Source organism: Centrocercus urophasianus, unplaced genomic scaffold (assembly GCF_019232065.1).
Source record: "Centrocercus urophasianus isolate 14NV4802_14NV808 unplaced genomic scaffold, USGS_Curo_1.0 seq_20, whole genome shotgun sequence".
NCBI classification, from domain to species: domain Eukaryota; kingdom Metazoa; phylum Chordata; class Aves; order Galliformes; family Phasianidae; genus Centrocercus; species Centrocercus urophasianus.
The window spans coordinates 17,002,659-17,023,783 of NW_024884756.1; the positions used below are offsets into that span (position 1 = coordinate 17,002,659).

The window sequence follows — 21,125 nt, forward strand, 5'->3', positions numbered from 1 at the left end:
TTTCTGGGAACAAGGATTTGCCTTTCCTATGTCATAAGCCTGCTGCTCACCTGCAGCAGAGGGCTGTGGTTCTGCTGGGAGATACTGGCTCCTGCTCCACAGTTTCATGACACTGCAGCAGCCACCAGCACTGCAATCACAGCACGGCAGTGGTGTTCAGGTTTTCATTTCCCTTTTGGGATTTCATCCAGATCCTTTATCATCTTTGTCACCTTCCACTGCACTCTTTCTAGGAGATGCCTGTCTTTTTTGAATTGGATCCTAGAACTGGACACTATATTCCAGATGTGGCCTCACCAGGACAAAGGGAAGGATCTCTTCCCTCAACCTGCTGGCCATGCTTGTTTTAATACATCCCAGGATACCACTGGCCTTCTTGGCCACAAGGGCACACTGCTGGCTCACAGCCAACCTGTTGTTCACCAGGACACCCAGATCCTTTTCTGCAGAGCTCCTCTACAGCAGGACAGCCTCGACCTGTACTGATGCATGCAGTTATTCCTTTACACTCTACACTTGTTTTTGTTGAACTTCATCAGTTTCCTTTTTGCTCAACTCTTCGGTCTGCCCGGGTCCCACTGAGTGGCAGAACAGCCTTCTGTTATGGCAGCCACTCCTCCCAGCTTTGTATAATCAGCAAACTTGCCTAGGGTGGACTCTATCCCATCATGCAGGTCATTGATGAAGATGTTGAACAAGACTGGACCCAGCACTGGTTTCACGACAACATCTGAGATCCTCATTGAAAACAACATCTATTATCATACCACTTGTTCTCATGCAACCCATTGCTGCTGGTGACCTTCCACATTTGTCAAAAGCAGTGGCAGAGCTGCTGTGTAAGCAGCTGCCTTGCCCTCCTGCCAATGGCAGAAAGCTGAGGCGTGAGAGCAGTGAAGTATTTATACCAACATGAGAAGCACTTCTTCTATAAACAATGAGACTTGCCTTAATTAATGGTGGAAAATGAAACAGATTTAGGTAGTCATGGGTTAACTTCTCAATAGCAGTCTATAAAAAAAAAAAAAACAACAAAATCCAATGAGTGTTATTCAGCATCAAATATCACAAATACCAGCATGAAAAGCAGAGCAGTTCAGCATGTGCTGTGCTTTTCATTGCAGCTACATCAGGGCATGTGACTGCAGTTTAAAATACAGCTCAGCTCTGGAAACTGTCTCAGTAGATCGACCACATTTCACATTCAGAATCTGAGCTGCTTAATCAGAAAAAAATAAATGCCTGGGGGTTGTTTTTATTTATGCTCAATCAACTCAGGAAGCCAAAGTCTTTCATTTTGGGCATTATTGACTTTATTAAGTTTCAATAATTTTCCCTGTAGGAAATGTAAATTAAAGATATCAGCAATGGTATGTGCTATGGAAAAATGGCTGATGAGCAAAGAGGAATAAATCTGTGACTTACAGAGATGAAGCTAAATTTGCAGGACTAGCAATTACGATAAAAGTATCTCTTTACTAGTAAATTGTGGTATAAAGTCACTGAGACCCAACAGAATCCCAGATGCTGCTTTTAGAGAGATCATTTTCCAAAGCTGATAGCCAGGAAAATGTAACTATCTCCTGTGGATACATTATTAATACCATTATTGCTGTTGTGATCACATTTTCCAGACCATAATTGTCTGAATTCATAACAAACATCATATATTCAAAAGACCAGGAAACAAAGCATTACAAGCAAAGCAACCTGGCCATCAATCAGCTTAAAAGTAGTCTAAGTGGGGAAGTTTAGAGATTTCAGTTCAAACAATTTCTCCATACCTGATCCTCTCCTAGCTAAAGAAAAATCTTATGGGACAGCACTCTGAAGATATCCAAAGCTTTTTGCTGGATAACTGGCTCTGCCCTATTACACAAATCTCCAGCAGCACTGTCAGTCCCACCCTCAACAAAATTCATAGATGAGGAAGAGAATGAAGATCGTGGCACATTTCACACCTCATAAAACGTTCAGGGTTCTTTGGGTTTCAGAGCCATATGAACCTGTAACTCTGATTCTTTTTGTACCAAACAAGCTCTCTATTTTGCTTTGTAATTTACAAGTAAAAAATACTTAATGCTACTATAAAACTGTAAAATCTCTCTCAATACCTACACTGTAATCTACTCCGATGTTCAACATATACTATTAGATACCTTTAGGTGGATGATGTGTCCTCTGGAAATGATTCCCATGTCCTTTAAATCTTCTTCTTCTAGAAGAAGCAATCGCTTTCCAGTGATATGATGTTCTTTAAACAAGCTAGCATATGCACTCATTTCACCAGAAGCATCGCCTTAAGGTAAGAGAGGTTATTCAGAAATCCATAAGGCTTTTCGATGAGGGAAGAAAAAGACAGATAAACGTATTTGTATTCGTTAATATGAACATGAAGGTACATATGAACAGCTTTTACCTTTTCTAGTAAGTTGTTGCATCCAGAAAAACTGAAAAAAGAAAAAAAAAGAATCAATCTTGGAAGTTCGTGTTAGGAAAATTTTATATTACTTTGAGCTCACAAATCACTCTTTTAGAAAATTAATGTTAAGAATATTTACAAGCTTTCATTAAAGGATTCAGGATTCTCCAATGTTATTTATCTTTTTAAGACTGCCTTCTACTTTGCAGGTCCATTCCTTAGCTTATCATTATGAAGAACAACCAAAATGACTGAGACAAACAGCATAGCAACCTGCCACTCAATAAATGGGCTTTAGTTAAGCCCTTAGAAGCAGCAAGAGCTATCCTGGCTTTTGCGCTGTCTTTACACGGAGTCCTTCAATAAGCCTTAGCTAAACAATTCCATGCTGCACCATACAGAAGAGTGCTAAATGGGACATGAGAACCACTGTGACGCAGTGACATGCTAAAGATGAATAATTGGTTTTACTGGTTTAGCATTTTAATTGAATAAAAGCGCAAAAAGAAGGCTCAATGCCTTTTTTTTACTACGAGATAGCCCACAGCCCTTAATATACCCTTAACTTTCAGTTAATTCCCATTCCAATAGCATACAGCAAAATAAAACCTTCAAACCCATTTTAAACTCTCCAGGAAAAGCCTTGCTTAGACAGGTCTTCTTGTAGCACTTCCACATTTCCTAAATGATTGCTGAGGAATGCAGTTCTGGCTGCTGAAAACTCACAGCACAGATTATTTTTCCGGACATTGAAGAATGTATCTGTTTAATCACGGTCACATAAATTCTTAACTTATGCATGGTCATTTTAAAAGCCTTTCTGGGTCACAAGTTCCATTAAGCAAATAGCAGTAAAAGCTCACCTAGATATTCTGATCCAGGTCATATTCCCTCCATACCCACCGCAATTGGCAGAGAGCTCCAGCAGCACAGCACTGGCCATGTTAACACAAGATACTCACCACATCTTCTTCAGTCCATGCACAAATATCAAAGGAGGGCAGCAACTGTGTGAGAGATACGAATTGAAAAAAAAAAACATCTGACTGTTGCTCTCCCCTCCACCCAAAACTCACTCCGGTGGCTTTATTTGGTTCTTTTCCTCCAGTGAAGGGGAGGACTTTAACCCGCGACTCCCATATGGGGCACCAGAGCATACTTCCCAGACCAACAGAACAACCCTTTGGATTCAAACTGATTGCGGGCTTACTCCAGCTATCTCACTTCTTGTTTGATACTACAAAAAGGCTTTTGCTTTTGTTATGGGTTCGATACCATTTCTGCAGGAAAAACAATGCTGTGATTATGACACCATCCAAAATGATGAGGAACATTTTCTGCAGAAGGAAGTAAAACTGCCACTAGACAGCAGAGAAAACAGGATTTGGAGTCAGGCTGCTGTGGTCAGTCTTCCTGTTGGGACAATTCTCCTCTGGTTTCTGCCAACGCTCCGTAACTGCTTGCCTGAGGCTCTGTGAGCACAGCACTTCCCAGCCCCTCTGGCATTACAGCCGAAATGTGACATGCTTTGTCGTAGCTCTTGAAACCACAAAGGACAGATGTGAAATTCTGGGATGATTTGTAAAACCTGACACAGTAGAAGACCTCATTGCAATACTGATTGCTGTTTTACTCACACAAGCATATGCCACCCAGGCTTCACCTTATTTGCATTCTTATCCAGAAAAAGAATTAATATTAATTTGAATGTACACATTTGGACAGTCAGAATCTCCTGAAGGCTCCATGCCATGATGCACTTGTAAGCTTGATGTATGTAACAGTGACCTAAGAGAGTGACAGCTCAGTTACCCACTGGCCTCCAGGCATTTCTTACCTCCAGTGAGCTTTGCTGGCCTGTGAGCACCCCAGCCTCCAGGCATAGGCCAGGTCTTCACCCTGTCTGTGCCCAGCTGAGCCCACAGCAGAGCTGTCCCTTCTGGCCCAACCTGAGCACATCCCCGGATCTCCAGTACCAAGACCAGGCTCTAGTATAATTCACCCAAAACTTCCAACTGTGCCCATCACAACATTCACGTGAAGCTCCCACTGGAGGATTTGTGATTGCCCAATGTTCCTTGACACGTCCTCCATAACTACGGCTTTTGACATCCACCCCCCGCTTTGAGCTTGAGGACTCTTCAGACCCTCTTCCTCCTACCATCACCATTACAGTCTGCTGTGCACAAATCATCCATGAGATCTGAAAGATCTGAAAGACCTCTGCGAGAAGGACCTGGTGGGCCTTTACACCTATCCTCTTGCCCACTGCAACCCCAAAACGGACAGTGCCAAAGGCATCATAGTGAAACGTCAGATGGGAAAATGTGCTTGCTAAAAAAAAAGACTCGACTTCTGACTGAAAACACGGCATTGTAAAGACAATCTTCTAAATCTACCTACTGCTAGTCAGTCTTATCTTGTGCAAAAAGATACCTGCTGCCTGGGCAGCAGCGCTGAGGCAACAACTGAGCCCAAGGAAGGGCAAATGGCCACCACAAAGACCCTTGCGAAGGCAGTGGGTCATGCCTTTTGTGGGTACTTTTTGTCAGAAGGGCTGGTGCTGTGTGAGGAACTTGTAGAATAATTGGTATGATTAAACCACTCACTGCAGAAGTCCAGTACTGCATTTTTGATTGCATAATAGATGTTTTCAGGCTTTCCCACATTCAAATATAACCAGAGACAGAGTATATCCCATATTCTTTCAAAATTAAAAAAAAAATGGAAAGAAAAGATGGGCAGAGTAAAGTAGAAATGTTACACAGTGAGTAACATAAAAATGACTTGAACCACCAGACAGTAAGGAACTCTTCAAACATCAGCATTTTACACAGGGACACAGATGCATAAAATTTACTGTCAAAATGTTTATTGCAAAATAGAGTTTGGAACAAAGAGAAGCAAAGGAAAAAGTTCACATCAATAGAAAGTTCATGACACCAATTGAGGAAATTGAATACATTGCATGGTTTCTTTTTGGTTGTATGCTATGTTTTTACACTGGAAAATCAAATCCACAGTGTGAATAAAACAAGACATCATATGTCAAGTGCAATAAAGAGAGTAACTGACGCTGCAAGGTTTTACCACACAGAAGTGTAACATTGCATGTTCCACACAAATTATATATTCAGTTTACAGCACAAGAGTTTTGGCACAGGCACTGTGCTCACCATTTTCTCAGAAGGGAGAATGATTATTTTGAAAATATCTTCTATCCAAATTTCATCCGTTCACACCTGAAGTGTAAGTGGCATCAATTTCTATAATTCAGTACAAAACTTTTTCAGTAGTGCAAAAGCAAGAAATGCAGTGGACTATATCTGACTTTCAAAGGCATATGGATAGTTAGCACACAATACAAAATGTTTAAAGAAGGTTGTTGGTTCTACATTTTCAAAATTAAATCTTCACACATCAGAAATCTCTGTGCAGATTTTACAGTGTATACACCAAGTCGAAGTCTGGGGAAAAGGAGAAAGGATTCTCCTCCAGATTCCTACTAGTGCATTTTAAGGGCTGTGAAAATTACTAAATGAACTTATCTTTTTACCTGAACATAGGACTGTCGTCAAAACCTCTGTCAAGTTAGAGGTCCTATTGAAAACCTGTAAAAGCTGCCTGATTACAGAAAAAGAAACTACAGTATTAAAGACACGGTGACTCTGCTGCATACTGAATAGCAGTATGCACACTATAGATTTACTACTACTGCTGAGAGCAAAATGACTTGTTATTTCAACAAATATTTAATTCTTAATAACTGTTTCAACATCTAGAAGGAGAGGGAATCAACATCTAACAGAACTGCTCAAACAATAAAGACAAGTCAAACAAGACTGTGAGACAAGGAGCTACTCCGGACTTCATCTCCCCAAAGCCTCCATAGCTAGATGGGACAAACTCCAGGCCAGGCCTCCAGCCAGCTGGGGATGCACCACCTATACCCCATACATCCAAGGAATTAGTGGTAACAAAACTGGTCAAATCAAGTCACAAAAAAAGACCAGATTAAGAGTTTTACACCATTAATTCCTCCCCTGTTTTTTCTCCCAACGCTGAAGGAAAAGAAACAGAGTTGGGAGTTAGGACATCCTGTCTTGGTCCCAGCTCACTCTGTATCTTTAAGCGAGCCAACAGACAATCCTCATTCTTCTCTTGAGCCACCCTAGTAAATGTTGGCAGAACAACAGCCTGGTGAAAATGAGAAGCTGAGGCCCAGTTCTTGCATTTCCCCTCTGTCAAGTACAGCAAAACCATTCTGCTGCAGATACCTGCAGAACTTTATGAAAGGCAGAGAAATCTGGGACCCCAAAAGGACCGATGGAGATGAGTGTGCTTAGAGGTGCGTGAAGCATGGGAAGGCTTTGGGTGCTTTTGCTCACAGCCCAGAGTAGCCAGAGAAATACTTCTGGGGTTTGATAAATGCTTTCCTAAGCTGGCACAGCAAGTGGCTGTGGACTTCTGTGCTGCTGACACAGGCAGAAAACAGGCCAGACTACACGGCAGAGCAAAATCAGGTCTGGAAGATGAAAATATTATGATCTCCGCCAAACAACACACCTGCCACCAGAGATGCTTCCAAAATCTTTATCTAGCTAGGAGATTGTCAGAGGCAGAAACAACAAGCTGATTCTCACATGCAATTTTTGGCTTGTAAACTGCAGACATCTGTTATGAAAGCCATCACAGAAAGTAAAAATTCAATCAGTATCGTTTCTTTCTTATAAGCATAGCCAATATACTAAGTATAATACTGTGACGATAGAACTGCACCAACAGAGCCTATCATATGTTATCTGTCATATCTTAACTTTCTTTACAATTCAGAGATCTTTGCTACTTTAAGCATGAAGCAAGTTGTTTTAAGAGAGTCTAAATTTTTTCTTAATACAGCTAAACTTGCTTTGAGAAGCAAAGTGTGTACAAGGTAAAGAATAAAATCTTTTTTTCTTTCTATTTTTTTTCCCCATAAAAGAACTGGAACTAAATAAATAGCCAAAACTCCTAGGGGCATGTTACCAAATTCTGATAATATTCTGCTGAAATAAGACACACACATGGGTGGTAAGTATAAAAATTTGAAAAGAGACCCAAATTTGGGTATTTTTTAACTAAGAATTCCTGTAGTGTAATACTCAAGGACTATTTTTAATTCTGTAAACACTAAGGAGTGAATGTAAAAAATTCAATTAAAACTTACACAAATATAAATATGTATAAAGTGCTCTGAGAGTGTCAGATCCTAAAAAAAGTGCAAAACATCAGTGCTAGGGACAAGTAATTTCTGAATGCTAATCAAACAATGAAATTTTGTTTTCAGTTAAAGCTGTACAACACTGCATATGTGGTACAATAATCTACGCGCAACAACACACATCTTAAGTGTACATATTAGGTCAAATTTTCCTGTGTGCAATGTGGAAGTTAAAAAAAATAATATAACTGCTCTGGGTGTTAGCAGACATAAACTTATAGAAAGAGTGCAAATCTGCACTGGAAATAGCCTATTTGTTCTTATTTCCAGTTTATTCTTTCAGCATCTCTTCTCTCTAAAGTCAGATTGCTTTGATGGACCTAAAATGCCATCCCTACCTGTGTCTAAAGAGCATGTTGCCTCCAGGATATAGTGTAAGCTTATCACATCATGTATATTACAATTCAGACATGAAAAAGCCTCCTGATGCTTGAGGATTAACTTCAAGCCAATGAACCTGCAACTGTTAGCAAGAAGGGGAATGAGGAATGATATCCTACTTGATAGGAAGCATTCTGGAGGGCCAAGACTGGTGAAAACTGTGTGGAGCACGCCAGCTCTGGCTGAAGCGCTCACTGCCTCGCAGGCTACCAGACCAGTGCTGGCGTTTCAGAATAAAACAATTCTGTCTCACATCGCAAAGAAGTGCCCCACTCATCACTCTGGGAAAACTCCTTCAAAGAACTTTCTCTTTTGTTGTCTGAACATGCAATGATTTCAGGCCTGCTGTTATCTAATGTATCCATTTTTCTCTAAGCAATCTACAAAAATACTCATATAATACATAGGTTAGAGCTGTGTAACAGACAAGCCTATAATTAAAGAAGCCGCTCAAAACCAGAAGTTTTCATAAAAGAAACCCCTCCAGTAACAGAGAATGGAATTTTGACTGTATTCCTTATGGAATTTCCCACTGTAGCTGAACAAGACAGTAACATTTCTCTTTTAAAATGCTGTCCTTCTTCCTTGGGCAAATATTTTACATCAGCTTCCTTTCTAACCTGCATTCGTGTTTGTGCTGGTTTCCCTCCCTCCTCCTGCATTACTGCTAAAGGGGTCATCAGGAGAAAAATACTCACTGCTCTCAACACAAGTGCCTGGCAGGCAATTATTGCAGCAGATTGTTACATGCCGAGTTTTATGGAAAGTCATAACAGTAGTGGCAATGCTTTAGAAGTGATTTAGCTGAAAAAAAAACCCACATACTCAGGGACTGTAAATATTCCTCATATTGCTGCCACCACTGAGAATTTCACATAAGCCACGGAAGCAGGGTCCAAGTTGAAATGTCACCAAGACTTTTCCTTGTCCTTTTGTAAGGATAGCACACGTGCCTTAAAAGAACCACAGAATCAAAATTTGCTAACACCCATTTTTACTCTCAGGTACCAGAGTAAGTACATCAAAGTTAATGAGGCTTCCTGGATTTACATCAACATAACTGAAAATTAGCTTCTAGATCACAATATCTGATAATGGATGCAGAAGTCTGATTGCGATTCGCTTTGCTAGAGTGAATTATATACACGTGCACACACACGCAAGGGGAAAAGCATTTATACAAACCATCTACTAATAGGGATTATCTGGATTCTGCTGCTACTTGGTTTTTAAACTGTATATTTAGCCTACCCTTTTATTTCTCTCAGCTAAGCTTCTCTTTTCCTAGAAACGTATTTGTGATTTCCCACAACCTCACCTTGAAAAAGCTTTAAAATAGAAACACAGCAAACCCCTTCACTGCAACAGTGAGAAAGATTGGATTGCGGAGAACAGCAAATCTGAAAGCACAAGTATATTCATATGATTGACAATTAAAGGGGTAAAGATAGTGACAAACAACAACAACAAAAAAAAACCAGAAAAATTTGCAGTACATTAATTGCATTAAAGGCATTGAAGTTTCCCCCAGTGTTTTCAGTTCTTAAGTTTATCACGGCTTAGTTTCTGTAATCAGGCATCAAGAATTACAGACATAATCATATTTCTTAATAGTAATCTCAATTACTTTGGAAGTTTAGTACCAAATTTCATCAAAATAGAAATAAGTCAACGCAGTCTAAACAAGAACAATGTCTTCCTACACACAAACATGCTCGGCCTGGAAAGTGTCTCACTTTTTTTCTTTTACAGGATTTGAACAGACCAAACTGACAGGATTCTTGTTCTCAAACTTTATTGTTTTGCTTTGCTAAAACCGATTTCAGATTTAATTCTGTAACTGATTTCATTCGCTGCTATCATCTGTGTCATCAAAATCATCATCATCATCATCGTCATCTGACCAGTCGAATTCACTGAAACCCAAAGCCATGTTGATTTTCTTTCCTTTTCTCATAGAGGTGGTTTTAGAAGAATTCTTTTTGGCTTGCATGTTTATCTGCATTCCAGAACGCAGGACAGATCCTGCTTGGTTCAGAGAGAAGACATCCCCAAAGCCCGTCATCATCAAGGCCTTCAGACTTTGGTTCATACCAGCTACCTCCCCGTTACTTGTTGCTGTGATCTGACATGACATCTCTGCACTCTTTGACTCCTCTGTTTTAGATTCAAAGTAAGACTCCTCAGACATTCTTGCAGCAAGAGGTAAGAGAAACTATTTGAAGAAGGAAAGGACAGAGCAAAAGTGAAAGTTAGAACCAATTTAAAAATCAAGGAAAAAGACACCACCAGATTAGTTGGCAATAAACAGAAAGCATAATGATTAGTGAATCTGAACATGGAGTTCAAGAATTCATTACAACTGCTTAATTCTGTGCTCACTGTTCTCAAAAGGAAGCACAAAATCACAGAATTACATGGCAAGAATCACAGGTAGCAGAGCTTTCATGATCAAAGGCGGTTCTGGCTCTTCAATCCTTCATTTTGTACAGCATAAAACAGATTGTGATGCTTTCTAACCAGGTCAACTGACTCCTGGGTCACAACATAAGTCTGAGTTAGTTGCTTAACTGAACCTTTCAGGATTGAAGAATCAATCATATTAAGAATAGAGAACCCAAACAAGTTCCTGAAGTTTGGTGCAGAAGAAGCAGCCCTCAAAAATATTAGAAATAACAGCAGCAGTATTATCTGTGCAAAGACTCTTTTTGAGCATATACTCAAAAGAAGAAAGGGTCCATCCTGCTATGGCCACAGTCAGAAACAAGCCTCTCACCAATTCAAAGGAGACAGGAATCACCTTGAGCTTGACAGCACATTGCTTCTGGAAACTGCTCCAGGGAGAAGCAGGCATGGGATGAGGGTCAGATTCTGCTTGGTCAGATTCTTCAGCTTGGTTGGCTTTTTTTTTCCTTTTTTTATTAATCTTTTCAGTGGTATAAAATTCTAGATATCTCTCATTTGGTTGCACATGATATTAAATCTCTACTGATTAAATCTTCATCTACAGAAAATTGTGTTTTCTTTTGTCAGTCTGCAATTACAGAGTTTTACAAATTGAAACCATTCCCAGCTAAATAACAATGCCTCTTCAGAGTGCCACAGCAAGTAACTTCAGTGAAACGCCTGCCTATTTTTCACAGGGAGCAAATCCTCAGGTGTATGGACCTAAATTAAGCTACCAACTAAAGCAAGAGCAAAGGAGCTACATGCGAACAACTGAAATGGTCTTCCTTTTCAAAGTTGCCCCAAAAATGACCTGCCCCAAAGTCATTTTTTCTACATCTTTCTTTTAAGCTAATCAGAAAACTGACTGAAGTGTTGACAACAGTTGATCGCAGCAGGTTATGAGAGGATTATGCTGGTGCCATGGCCATACAGGAGGCTTCATGGCCAGGCTGCTCAAAGTGTGCCCATTTCTTTTCAAAACCACTTTCATTAACTGTCTATGATTTAAAAAGGAAAATATCTGTCTTTTGTTTCTTTCAGGTTTTTCCTACTTACATTGGCTTTCCATTTGCATTGTGGTGACAAAAGTCAGTGGTTGTTGTTTAAGAAATGAAAGTAAAATTAACAAGGGAGCTCTTAACACTCTCTTGTGTCCTACGGCTGTCTACGTGATCCCCAGCTAAGCCTACATACACCTGGCTGTACAGGAAAAGATGATCACCAGAACACCACTTAAATCAAGAACACCAATAGCTCCTAGAAAAGGAGAAAATAAATAGCTCCTACTGATATAGAGGAAAAACAGGAAATAACCACAGAAACAAGATGCTCAGCACACTGATTGAGTGCCAGGTAGTTCTTTAATCCGCTATCAGCGTTTTAATCACTTAAGAACCATGGAAATGCATCCCCTGAAACACAGGAAGAACTCCTTCATAATCAACAAAGCAGAAGAACTCTCCGCTGAAACATATTTCTGTGTCACTATGCAATGGTTGCCAAGAGGTTAAGGTGCTAGTAGGCCACAGCTATGGTACATTTTGTGGGTTATAAAAACCTAACTTCCTCCACATTTTACCACGTCTTGTTATTTTGAAAGCTTAGGAGTTCTTTGTGACAAGACCCATATTTGTTGTCACATTATATGCGGTGACCATCATCAAGGCCTTTTATAGATCGCTGGGATCCTCTGTCTCCATACAAGTCACTGTTCTTAAATGATGACCTGCAGGTGCATGACACCACAGGTGAATCTTCAGATTTCATGTCTTGCTTGCTGTCCTCCTCTATACGAAATTCAGTTTAGCTACATGGACCTCCCTTGTTGAGCCAGGTTGTCTTTCAAAAGAGAGCTGTGGACATATATTATTCCTGCAAAAGGCTCCATATTCCCTTGTGCAAGACACTCTGCACAAGGGAAATTTGCTGGGATAAGACCTGGAGGTGTCTTATCTAACCTGGAGGTTACATGAGTCACAGCAGAAACAGTCAAAATGAGAGCAGGGAGAAACACTACTGTCACAGAAGTGTTTGTAAGGTTTGGCCTTATCTTTCTCTCGTGCTGATTTACAATGCTGACGTGTACAAAGACATGCTTTATTCTTTGGAATAGGCACAGTCTTCTGCTACTCAGAGCTACCTACCATGCGGGATTCCAGGATGAAGCTTCTACCAACTCTGTGGCAGAGTCAGCTTCCCTGTTTCCCTTTCACTTGGTTTGAGTTTCTCCTCCCGCACACCACTTTAAAAGTGTCTGCTGGCCTCCTGTCTTTGCTGCAGAGCAAAATGAAGAAGTGACTGCAGAGTGCACAGCAGGGACAACAGTACCATCTGAGACAGAACAGGGCCTAGAGCTGGCTAAAAACCAAGCACAAGCCTAGTGGGCACTCTAAGCTGTGTTATTAGCTCCAGGTTGCATGTCTTCACAACTGTTCTGACAGCCAAGGTAGCTTAAAATCAAGCAGTGCACCTCTCTGCTGCAATCATATGGTTTGGCATTGCTAAGCAGACGTACCCTGAACTGAGGGACGAAGGGAGACACCTGACTCCAAGGATTACAACTTGCAGAGAGAATGCCCGGGGATGTTTTCCAAATGATATATAGCTATGAATTTAAGAAAGAGTTGAAATTCTACATGGCACTGGTTACAAATACATTCGCTATGAAGAAACTGATCCTGCTAGAACAAGTCAATTTTTGTCAATATGTAATTTTTTTTTTTTTCCTTTTTCTTTTTTAAAGCTGTTCCATGCAACAGTTCACTAGAGATCTATGGAAAAAGAAATATATCTATTTTTCTGTTAGAAGAAATTGCACTTAAATGCAATAGAAGAGTTGCGTTAATATTATGCATAAAAGATAGTTCATGCTCTGCACAACACACCATTGCACAATGCTTCATACTTTCAGCAATGCCAGATACAAGAAGAAAATAGAAGTCATAAGCAGGTACAGCATAAAAACCCTACGGCCTTGCCTGCAAAAAAATTTGCTCATTAAAGCTGTGTCTCATGCTGTGAGCAAGACAGACGACAGTCCACAGCTCAGTTACTAGAAGTTTGCAAGCATTAAAGCAGACACAGGGATATCTAAGAACACACAGTTTATCTGCACATATGAAAACATTCATTCTTCATTGTTTCTTTACATGGTCACAGCTGGAACACGAATGCAACTTCATTCAAACAGTAGGAATAAGCTCTGCCTTAAACACAAGTTGTATGTAAATGGCTCTGATCAGAATCAGTGATATAAGTGAGATACAATTGTGCGTAAGTATATAAGATGCTATTGCAAACTTAATTTCATACTTCTTTTGGCTAGTACTTTAAAAACAAGTGGGTTAATAACAGTATTTTTCTTAGCAACAATTCTGTCATAGTATGCTTTTATTCAGGCACTAACCCTGTAGTCTTCCTTCTGCCAATCAGTCACTGAGGATATCATACTTCATTAAGAAATTCAAGATGATACAAAGGATTTTTTTGGTTCAGTTTATTACTAAGAATGTGGAGGTCCCACCAGCCAGCATGAGCACATGCACTCTAACTATGCACAAAGTCCCAAATTAACAGCTCTAATTTTGACCTTCTTCCATGGCATGGAAATTTGCTTCTTCTCATATTAAAAGAATATTAAAAAAAAAAATACATAGGCATCTCAAGCTTTCTTCTGCAACAAACAATCTTACTTTTAAGACCAAAAGCTGTGTCCATTTAAAGTCAACAACTTTCTAGTTGAAAATGACTTTACTGAATGCAATCAAATTTTAATGCTGAGAACTGAAATTAAATCAATGGGAAACTATTCAAAAGCCCAGGGCACAAAATGAACTATAAGCAATATCTGATATCCAATGTATTACATTAATTTTTTTTTAAATAATATAGTTATTTGCAGTGATATTACAAAATAGACCCAACACAACACAAAGAAAACTGGAGCACTAGTCCCTTGGTGTACCCCTAGATTTGCATAGGCAAAGCTCGAAATGCTTTCTGAAGTAAAATGAAAGGATGAATTATTGTCTACTTACAGGAGTATTGGACTGTTCAGTTAACTTCTGCTCCCACATCTTCAGACGTCGCTCCCGTTCCTTTAGTTCCTGCTCTTTAAAGCTCAGATCACGCTCCAGTTTCTTTAGTCTTTCTAAGGTTGCCTCAATTTCACATCTGCACGGAGACAATTTGTTACGTCTTGTCTTTTCTTGACAGATATAAATTGTTCATAATTCCCACTTGAATGTTAATTAAATGTGAAAGGCTGAAAAGTACAATACTAACTCAAGCAGTTCATTTAATTACCAAATGCAAAGCCTTTCAGCGCTTTAAGAACAACTGGCAATGTTTATACTTCAGAATAACCATAATACCTCCAACTGAAGAAAAACAGAATTTTAAAAAGAGTAGGAATGCCATGTTATAATAAAATTCTAAACACGAAAATGCCATTTTTCCAGGAAATATATTATCCATAAAGCACTATACTAAGTAAAGATAATGGGACAATCATTAGCAATGATGTGACTAGTCTGGAGAAGCCCATTTGCTTAGTTTTATAAAATGGCCATAAATTTTACTTGATTCAAGATTCCAGTATTTTCACTGCTAACCTTCCTGTTTCTCTAGGTCAAGATAAGAGCATGTAAATATGAGCAAGAACATAAAGCATATGATCCAGCCCTCCAAATGGTCACCAGCTTCTCAAGTTAGGAATAGTTAATTAAAGGATTTGGTTTACATTTTTTTTCTGCTTTTTACCACACAAGCAAAGGTGAGACAAACAAGAAAGACAGGAAGCAAAGGCTGTATTCAAAGGAACTTAGATATGGTCTCTGTTGGGCTGCATTGCATGTACTTCATCCCTTAAACAAGTGGTTTCCTTTGACATGCTTTCTAATAGTATCTTTTAAGTGTGTTCATGAACTGGTCTGCTTCTGGAAAAGAATTTAACAAGCACTGCAAAGGCATGGGTGTGTATTAGAACACAGAGAAAAGTAATTTCATCAGTAAATGCAGCTACATTTCTTTGCTTGTAAGATAATCAAAGGAAAAAAATTCCATCAGATGCTTCATTTGTATTGAAGTTATTTAGCAAACAGTTACTTCAGTTACTTCTCATTCACATTGTAAGAACAGTCCATCACAGTGCTCTGGTTTTGCTCATAAAAAAAGAGAGCAAGCTTCTAATGAGACCGATCCTGAAGAGAGCTCTTAAGATAGCTAGGAAGAATTGGCAATGCCAAACACTTCCGCTCAAACTTTCACAATATTTTCTTCTGTTAACATACTGCAGAAAATCTGTTCCTTCTGATATTTACAGTAAGAAAATAGAAGGTCTACCACAACGGTAGCTGTCATTTCTGTTTGGTAAAAAATAAAGTGCTTTTTTTCTCTGTCTTAATACGGAGTGATTTAGCTATTCTCCTCTATCACACTAAAGGAGTTCAGGCTCTTAATGTAGGAAAGTACATACCAAAAGAGCCTACTTAAGTAAATGAGAGAATTTAAATATCCTAAATTCTGTACATGCTCTACTATATTAAGAAATCTCTGACAGAGAGCAGTGCTCACAGAAGTCCAATGAAAAGACACGGAGTGTGAATAAGTAGCAAACTACTGCAAACTCTACCACCACGCTTAATTCCACTGCAAAAATCAGCCACCTGGGGCAAGGGCATTTATCCCACTTAAACCATGCTGAGTGAGCTGCTCAGTGCGGTGGTCAGAACAAACGTCCCTCACAATTATTATGCTTCAGATTTCAAGAAAAATTCTCTCTCTTTTTTAGGCATGTAAAGGTCAGGGCTCATCTCTGTGATGGATGGAAAGTCATCATATATCCTAATAAACAGCAAATTCAACATTTGTTTTAAAATGCCTAGAAAATACTGAAAGCAATGCTCCAGACAGATCTTCTGATACATACATTAGGCAGAATTCCTGACTAAATCTTGTGATTCTCTAAATTGAAAAGCACTGCACAGAAGGTCAGAAAGCAACTCTTTTCCCACCATTCGTTTCCTTGTCACAAACCCTTCCTGGTCAGCGCAACATGTATGCCTCAATCTACTACAGCAACTATGGAGCAATTACAGGATTGCTGCACACTACTTTTCTTAGGTCTCAACATCACTGCAACATATGTGCAACTCTGTAATTTTTTAAATATGTAAATTAAGGCTCTCTTTTAGATAACATTCTGCACTAGCAATGTCTTGGTAACAATAGCTTTCTATATGTCAAAAGTCTATTTTGTGCCGCAATTATCTCTCTTCATTAACTAGAAACTTCTCTTACAATAAAAGGTCAGTCTGCAAAAACAGTTGCATTCCAGAAAATAATTCCGCTGTATAATAAAACTGTGTAATTAAAAGACAAAGCTACCGTACATTGACCAGTTAATGAGTCTTCCTTCATAAATGAAGCAGCTTGAAACATTATGCATTGCAGGGAGCGTATATTTGTTTGCTTCTACAGTTTCAGCTTGCTTGCTTTCTAGAATAATCTCATTCTGTGACACTGAAGAATGTGTATACTGTTACTAGAGATTATAATGATAAACAGCCACAGATTAAAAACAACGAGTGGTATTTGTTTGTATGTCTTGAATTGTTAGTGGTACACTAATGTAAGTATCACTAATAGACTGCTTTTAATCATTTGAACACTTGCTTGTAGGGAAAGGATGCAAGTTCAAGAAACGTTAGTTAGTACACGTGGCTAAATGCAGACAAATGCGATTTCTCACTGAATTGGAACATCATTACTTCAACACCAATTTTTTTCTACCATAATAAAAGTGACTTGGGAAAGAGCTCCAAAGATATGAAAGAACATGAACGTAAACATAAGGCAGATCTGTGCAACTTAGTCATAGGACAGTGTGTCAATGCTGCCTTACAAAAATGTGAGGCACAGAACAGTAAGGAAATAAAATAAGGACATTATAGAACAGGGAGATTGAATCATTATTAATATAAATGTGAATACCATTACATTTTGCCAGTAAGACCACATTAAAGAAATGATAAATTACATTTTGACCTTTCACCTGCACAGTTGTGTATGGACTCAGCACATTCTGCTCTCATGCCAGCTGGTCAAAGAACACATTATGGAGTTGGGAAACAACGCGACCCAACTTGTCCCAGCTTTGATTCACTCTGGTAAGTGCAGCATCATCATGAAAGTGCAGTATCTGTATTACTAATTTGCAGGTTAAGCATAACCTTTACTTTTCCCTCCATCATTCTCCAGTGCTCTGACAGCCAGGCTTTATTAAAAATTCCTATTTCTTGGTAACATATCCAATTCTTTCCCCATTGTTATTTTTTTGCAAATGATGATGGGATAGTAAATAAATGAATAAATAAAGCCACGAGTAAAAGGTAAGATTTTTCAATGCAGAAGATAAAGCACAGTAAATTTTTGCACAGCTCTTCTCAGAAACGGTCTTAGTCTGTTTTGGTTTACCCCTTGGGATCACTTTATGCATACAAGCCTTTAATCTGTTTTAACTTGCCTTTTTTTTTTTTTTTTTTTTTTTTTTTTTTTTAATACTTCCTATTAATTCGTTTTAACCTTCCTGTGTGTCTCCATGCAGACATGACTTCCACCTCAATCACTAGAATTCACATACAAAAGAACCACTCTTATCCCAGTGTCTGAACGAGTCCCCATGCAATTTGTGCACTTCTTGCAGTTGTGTTTTCATTTTAGCTTAATTCAGAAATCATCTTTGCTTTCAGGCAAGTCATGCCCAATCCCAAATTCATCTTTTCTCTCTCACATCTCCTTGTCTCCACATTATTTGTTCTTCCAGAAACAAAATTTGCCAACTTTACCATTAACGCAACTCTCCATGGTTAAGAAATGTTGGCATGACTTCACAGAAGAAAGATTTTTGTTCCTACATTGCTTTCCTTTAAGACCTTGTCAACAATTCCTTATACAGCAGCTTAGGTGCATCAAAATAACTTTTCTGGTGAAAACTTGAATATTTGATCACACTCCAAAAAATGAATCGACTCCATAAAGTTTACTGACAACTACAGCATCTTTTACTCTGCTGTCTTGGTAAGAACTAAATAAATACTTGTTTCTGCTAAAGGATTTTGAGTACTTGCTCATCATTAAAATGAGGTTTCATTTCCACAAACCCATTCTGGCAAATTTCGTTTTACTGGCTGCTTCTGCGAGGTCATGAGCTTCCTTAGTTTAGACAGTGACATTCCGCAAAAGCGGTGGCACGGGCGGAGCCATTCAGCACCACACCGGGGCCAGCGCAAGCGCGAGCAAGCAGCGAGGCAGCGGGCCGGGCCGGCGGGCCGGGTCCGGGGCGGCAGCGGGCACAGGGCGGGCGGCCGCCAGCAGGTGTCGCGCTGCCGTCGCCGGTGCTGGCGGTGCGGGGGCCGCGGCAGCGCGGTGCTGAGTCAGGGCAGGAGCCGTCCCGGCTATTTATACTGCTGCCATGTGACCGGGGAAGCGTCCCGGCTCCCAGTCACTTTTTCCACTTCTTCCAATTAAAAGCACAAGTCTCGGTTTTACTGGGAAGTCCGCGAAGGGGATACGGGATTCGGGTTTTGCTGCAAGGCCCGTTCCCCTGCTCTTGTCCCCGTGCTCTGCGGGCTCCTGCCGCAGCACGGTGCAGGTGGGGCACCTTTAATAGCTCTGCTCCTTGCTCAGCTGGAGGAGGGCCAAGCTGCTTAATATAGACCGAGTGCAATCGGCTGGTAAAAGTCTTCTGCCTGTGCAGATCTGTTTTCAATTTGCTTTTCCAAACACAGGATGTACTGTGAGGCTGCAGGCTTTCCAACTGACAAATGTGCTCTGGGGACATTTTTTGAAGTTTTGGCACACCAGTAAAACAAGCTGGCACTTTTACTGTAAAAATGGGGCTTGTACTGCTATTTTCTCAAATCTCATCTCCATTTATAATCACGCTTGACTAGAAATTATGATTGGCAATAGATAAAATTCCATATCTGCAAATGCATTTTGCAAAAGCAGGGCTGGCCTGGATACAGGGCTACAACTATGACAAAACACAAGTGAAGACAAATAAAGGCTTAACTTGAAAAATTATTCCTTTATGTCCTTTTTTTTTTCTAAAATAAACACATACTGTCTATATGCTTCCTGTTAAACCTGCATCAAACAGTACATACACCTGAGTTGTTTGGCCCTCACTGAAAACATGTTGCTGGTTTTAAGATGTGAATCACAAAACCATAAATAATGTGATACCAAAACCAATGCAATAATAAACATAGTGTACAGCTAAGTGTATTGGCTCTTAATACAAATTTCACAACATTCTGAGCATTCCTGAAAAACAACAAGGTAAATCGTGTTCTAAAAATAGAAATTTTTCTGCCAATACCTCATCAGTGCCTGATGTCCATCTGAAAACAGTATGGACTTCTGCCACTAAAAAGGAAAACCGTGTCATTTCATCCTGGGAGGCAGGAAGCTTACCTCCACTCTGCCTTGTTATGCAGGAATGAATTGCACTGGTCTGGAAGGTTGCTGTCGTTTGACATGGATTCCAGAATTGAAATTATCTGCTTGAAAGATGGCCTTTTCTGAGGAAAAAAAATAAAAAATCAGAATCAGCATTTGCATTCATATATGACTATTACTATGCAATGTCATTCGTTCAGCTGAAAGTGATGGACTACAAGCAACTGAAATTAGGCTACTACTTTCGGACAAAGCATCTGCATCAGGAGTGTGAAGTTTTAATTTTTTTTTTTGTATGCTTTTTTTTTTTTTAATTTGTTCAACTGAAGAAATGTTAAATTTGGAAAAAGTCACACAAGCCAGTAAGACTCCAACCTTTGCTTATTCTCCTGTATCTACCTAAATAACCATTTACTACTTCCTGGGATAGCAATAAAAACATTAGAATCATAGAATCATAGAATCACCAAGGTTGGAAAAGACCTAAAAGATCATCCAGTCCAACCGTTCACCTATTCACAACAGCTCCCACTAAACCATGTCCCTCAACACAACATCCAGCCTTTCCTTGAACACCCCCAGGGTCGGTGACTCTACCACCTCCCTTGGCAGTCCATTCCAGTGCCTGACCACCCTTTCTGAAAAGTAATACTTCCTCATGTCCAGCCTGAATCTCCCCTGCCGTAGCTTGAAACAACATTAAACAACATTAGTAATAATAATAACTATAAAGATTCTCTATTCTATAAATGAAGTTTGCCTCAAGCTAAGAAGGAAAACAGCACCTCAGAGAGAAGGCTGGACCAATCAGCAACTGGTCAGATGGCTTTTACAGAACTAACATAAACTCTTTAATGCATGAAGATGCTATTAGCTGCCCATCACAAATGGTCGCCTGACTGCAGAGCTTGGTTCTTGCAGAAAAGGACACTTTCCAGAAAACCCTCTACTTGGTTAGCTAATGGGTAGCCTGGGCAGCTGCAGAGATCTGGGCTAAATGATGCTGCCTTCCCTTTGCCAGCAGGGCTCACAGGAACAGTACTGCCCTGGACTCATTTGTTCAAGTTTCTGTCCACAGCTCTATGCCCAGCAGCCAGTGTGCTGACAACACAAGCACACTCGCCACTTACGGAGAGCAGTCACAGCTTC

General features: G+C 39.7%; 1 protein-coding gene across 3 annotated transcripts in view; it reads right to left on the bottom strand.

Annotated features, from left to right (window-relative positions):
- The window catches only part of MAP3K20 (mitogen-activated protein kinase kinase kinase 20), an 86,302-nt gene that overhangs the window by 16,591 nt on the left and 48,586 nt on the right, over positions 1-21,125 (bottom strand). For 2 of the 3 annotated variants that reach the window (XM_042822614.1, XM_042822613.1), the window contains exons 10-15: positions 19,992-20,098; positions 14,549-14,684; positions 3,385-3,429; positions 2,420-2,450; positions 2,160-2,299; positions 949-1,011 (exon numbers count right to left, since the gene is read on the bottom strand). In XM_042822614.1, coding sequence (XP_042678548.1) covers positions 949-1,011; positions 2,160-2,299; positions 2,420-2,450; positions 3,385-3,429; positions 14,549-14,684; positions 19,992-20,098 — 522 coding nt within the window. Of the gene's footprint in view, positions 1-948; positions 1,012-2,159; positions 2,300-2,419; positions 2,451-3,384; positions 3,430-5,272; positions 10,279-14,548; positions 14,685-19,991; positions 20,099-21,125 lie in introns of those variants that run through there. The other variant, XM_042822615.1, reaches the window with a different exon arrangement.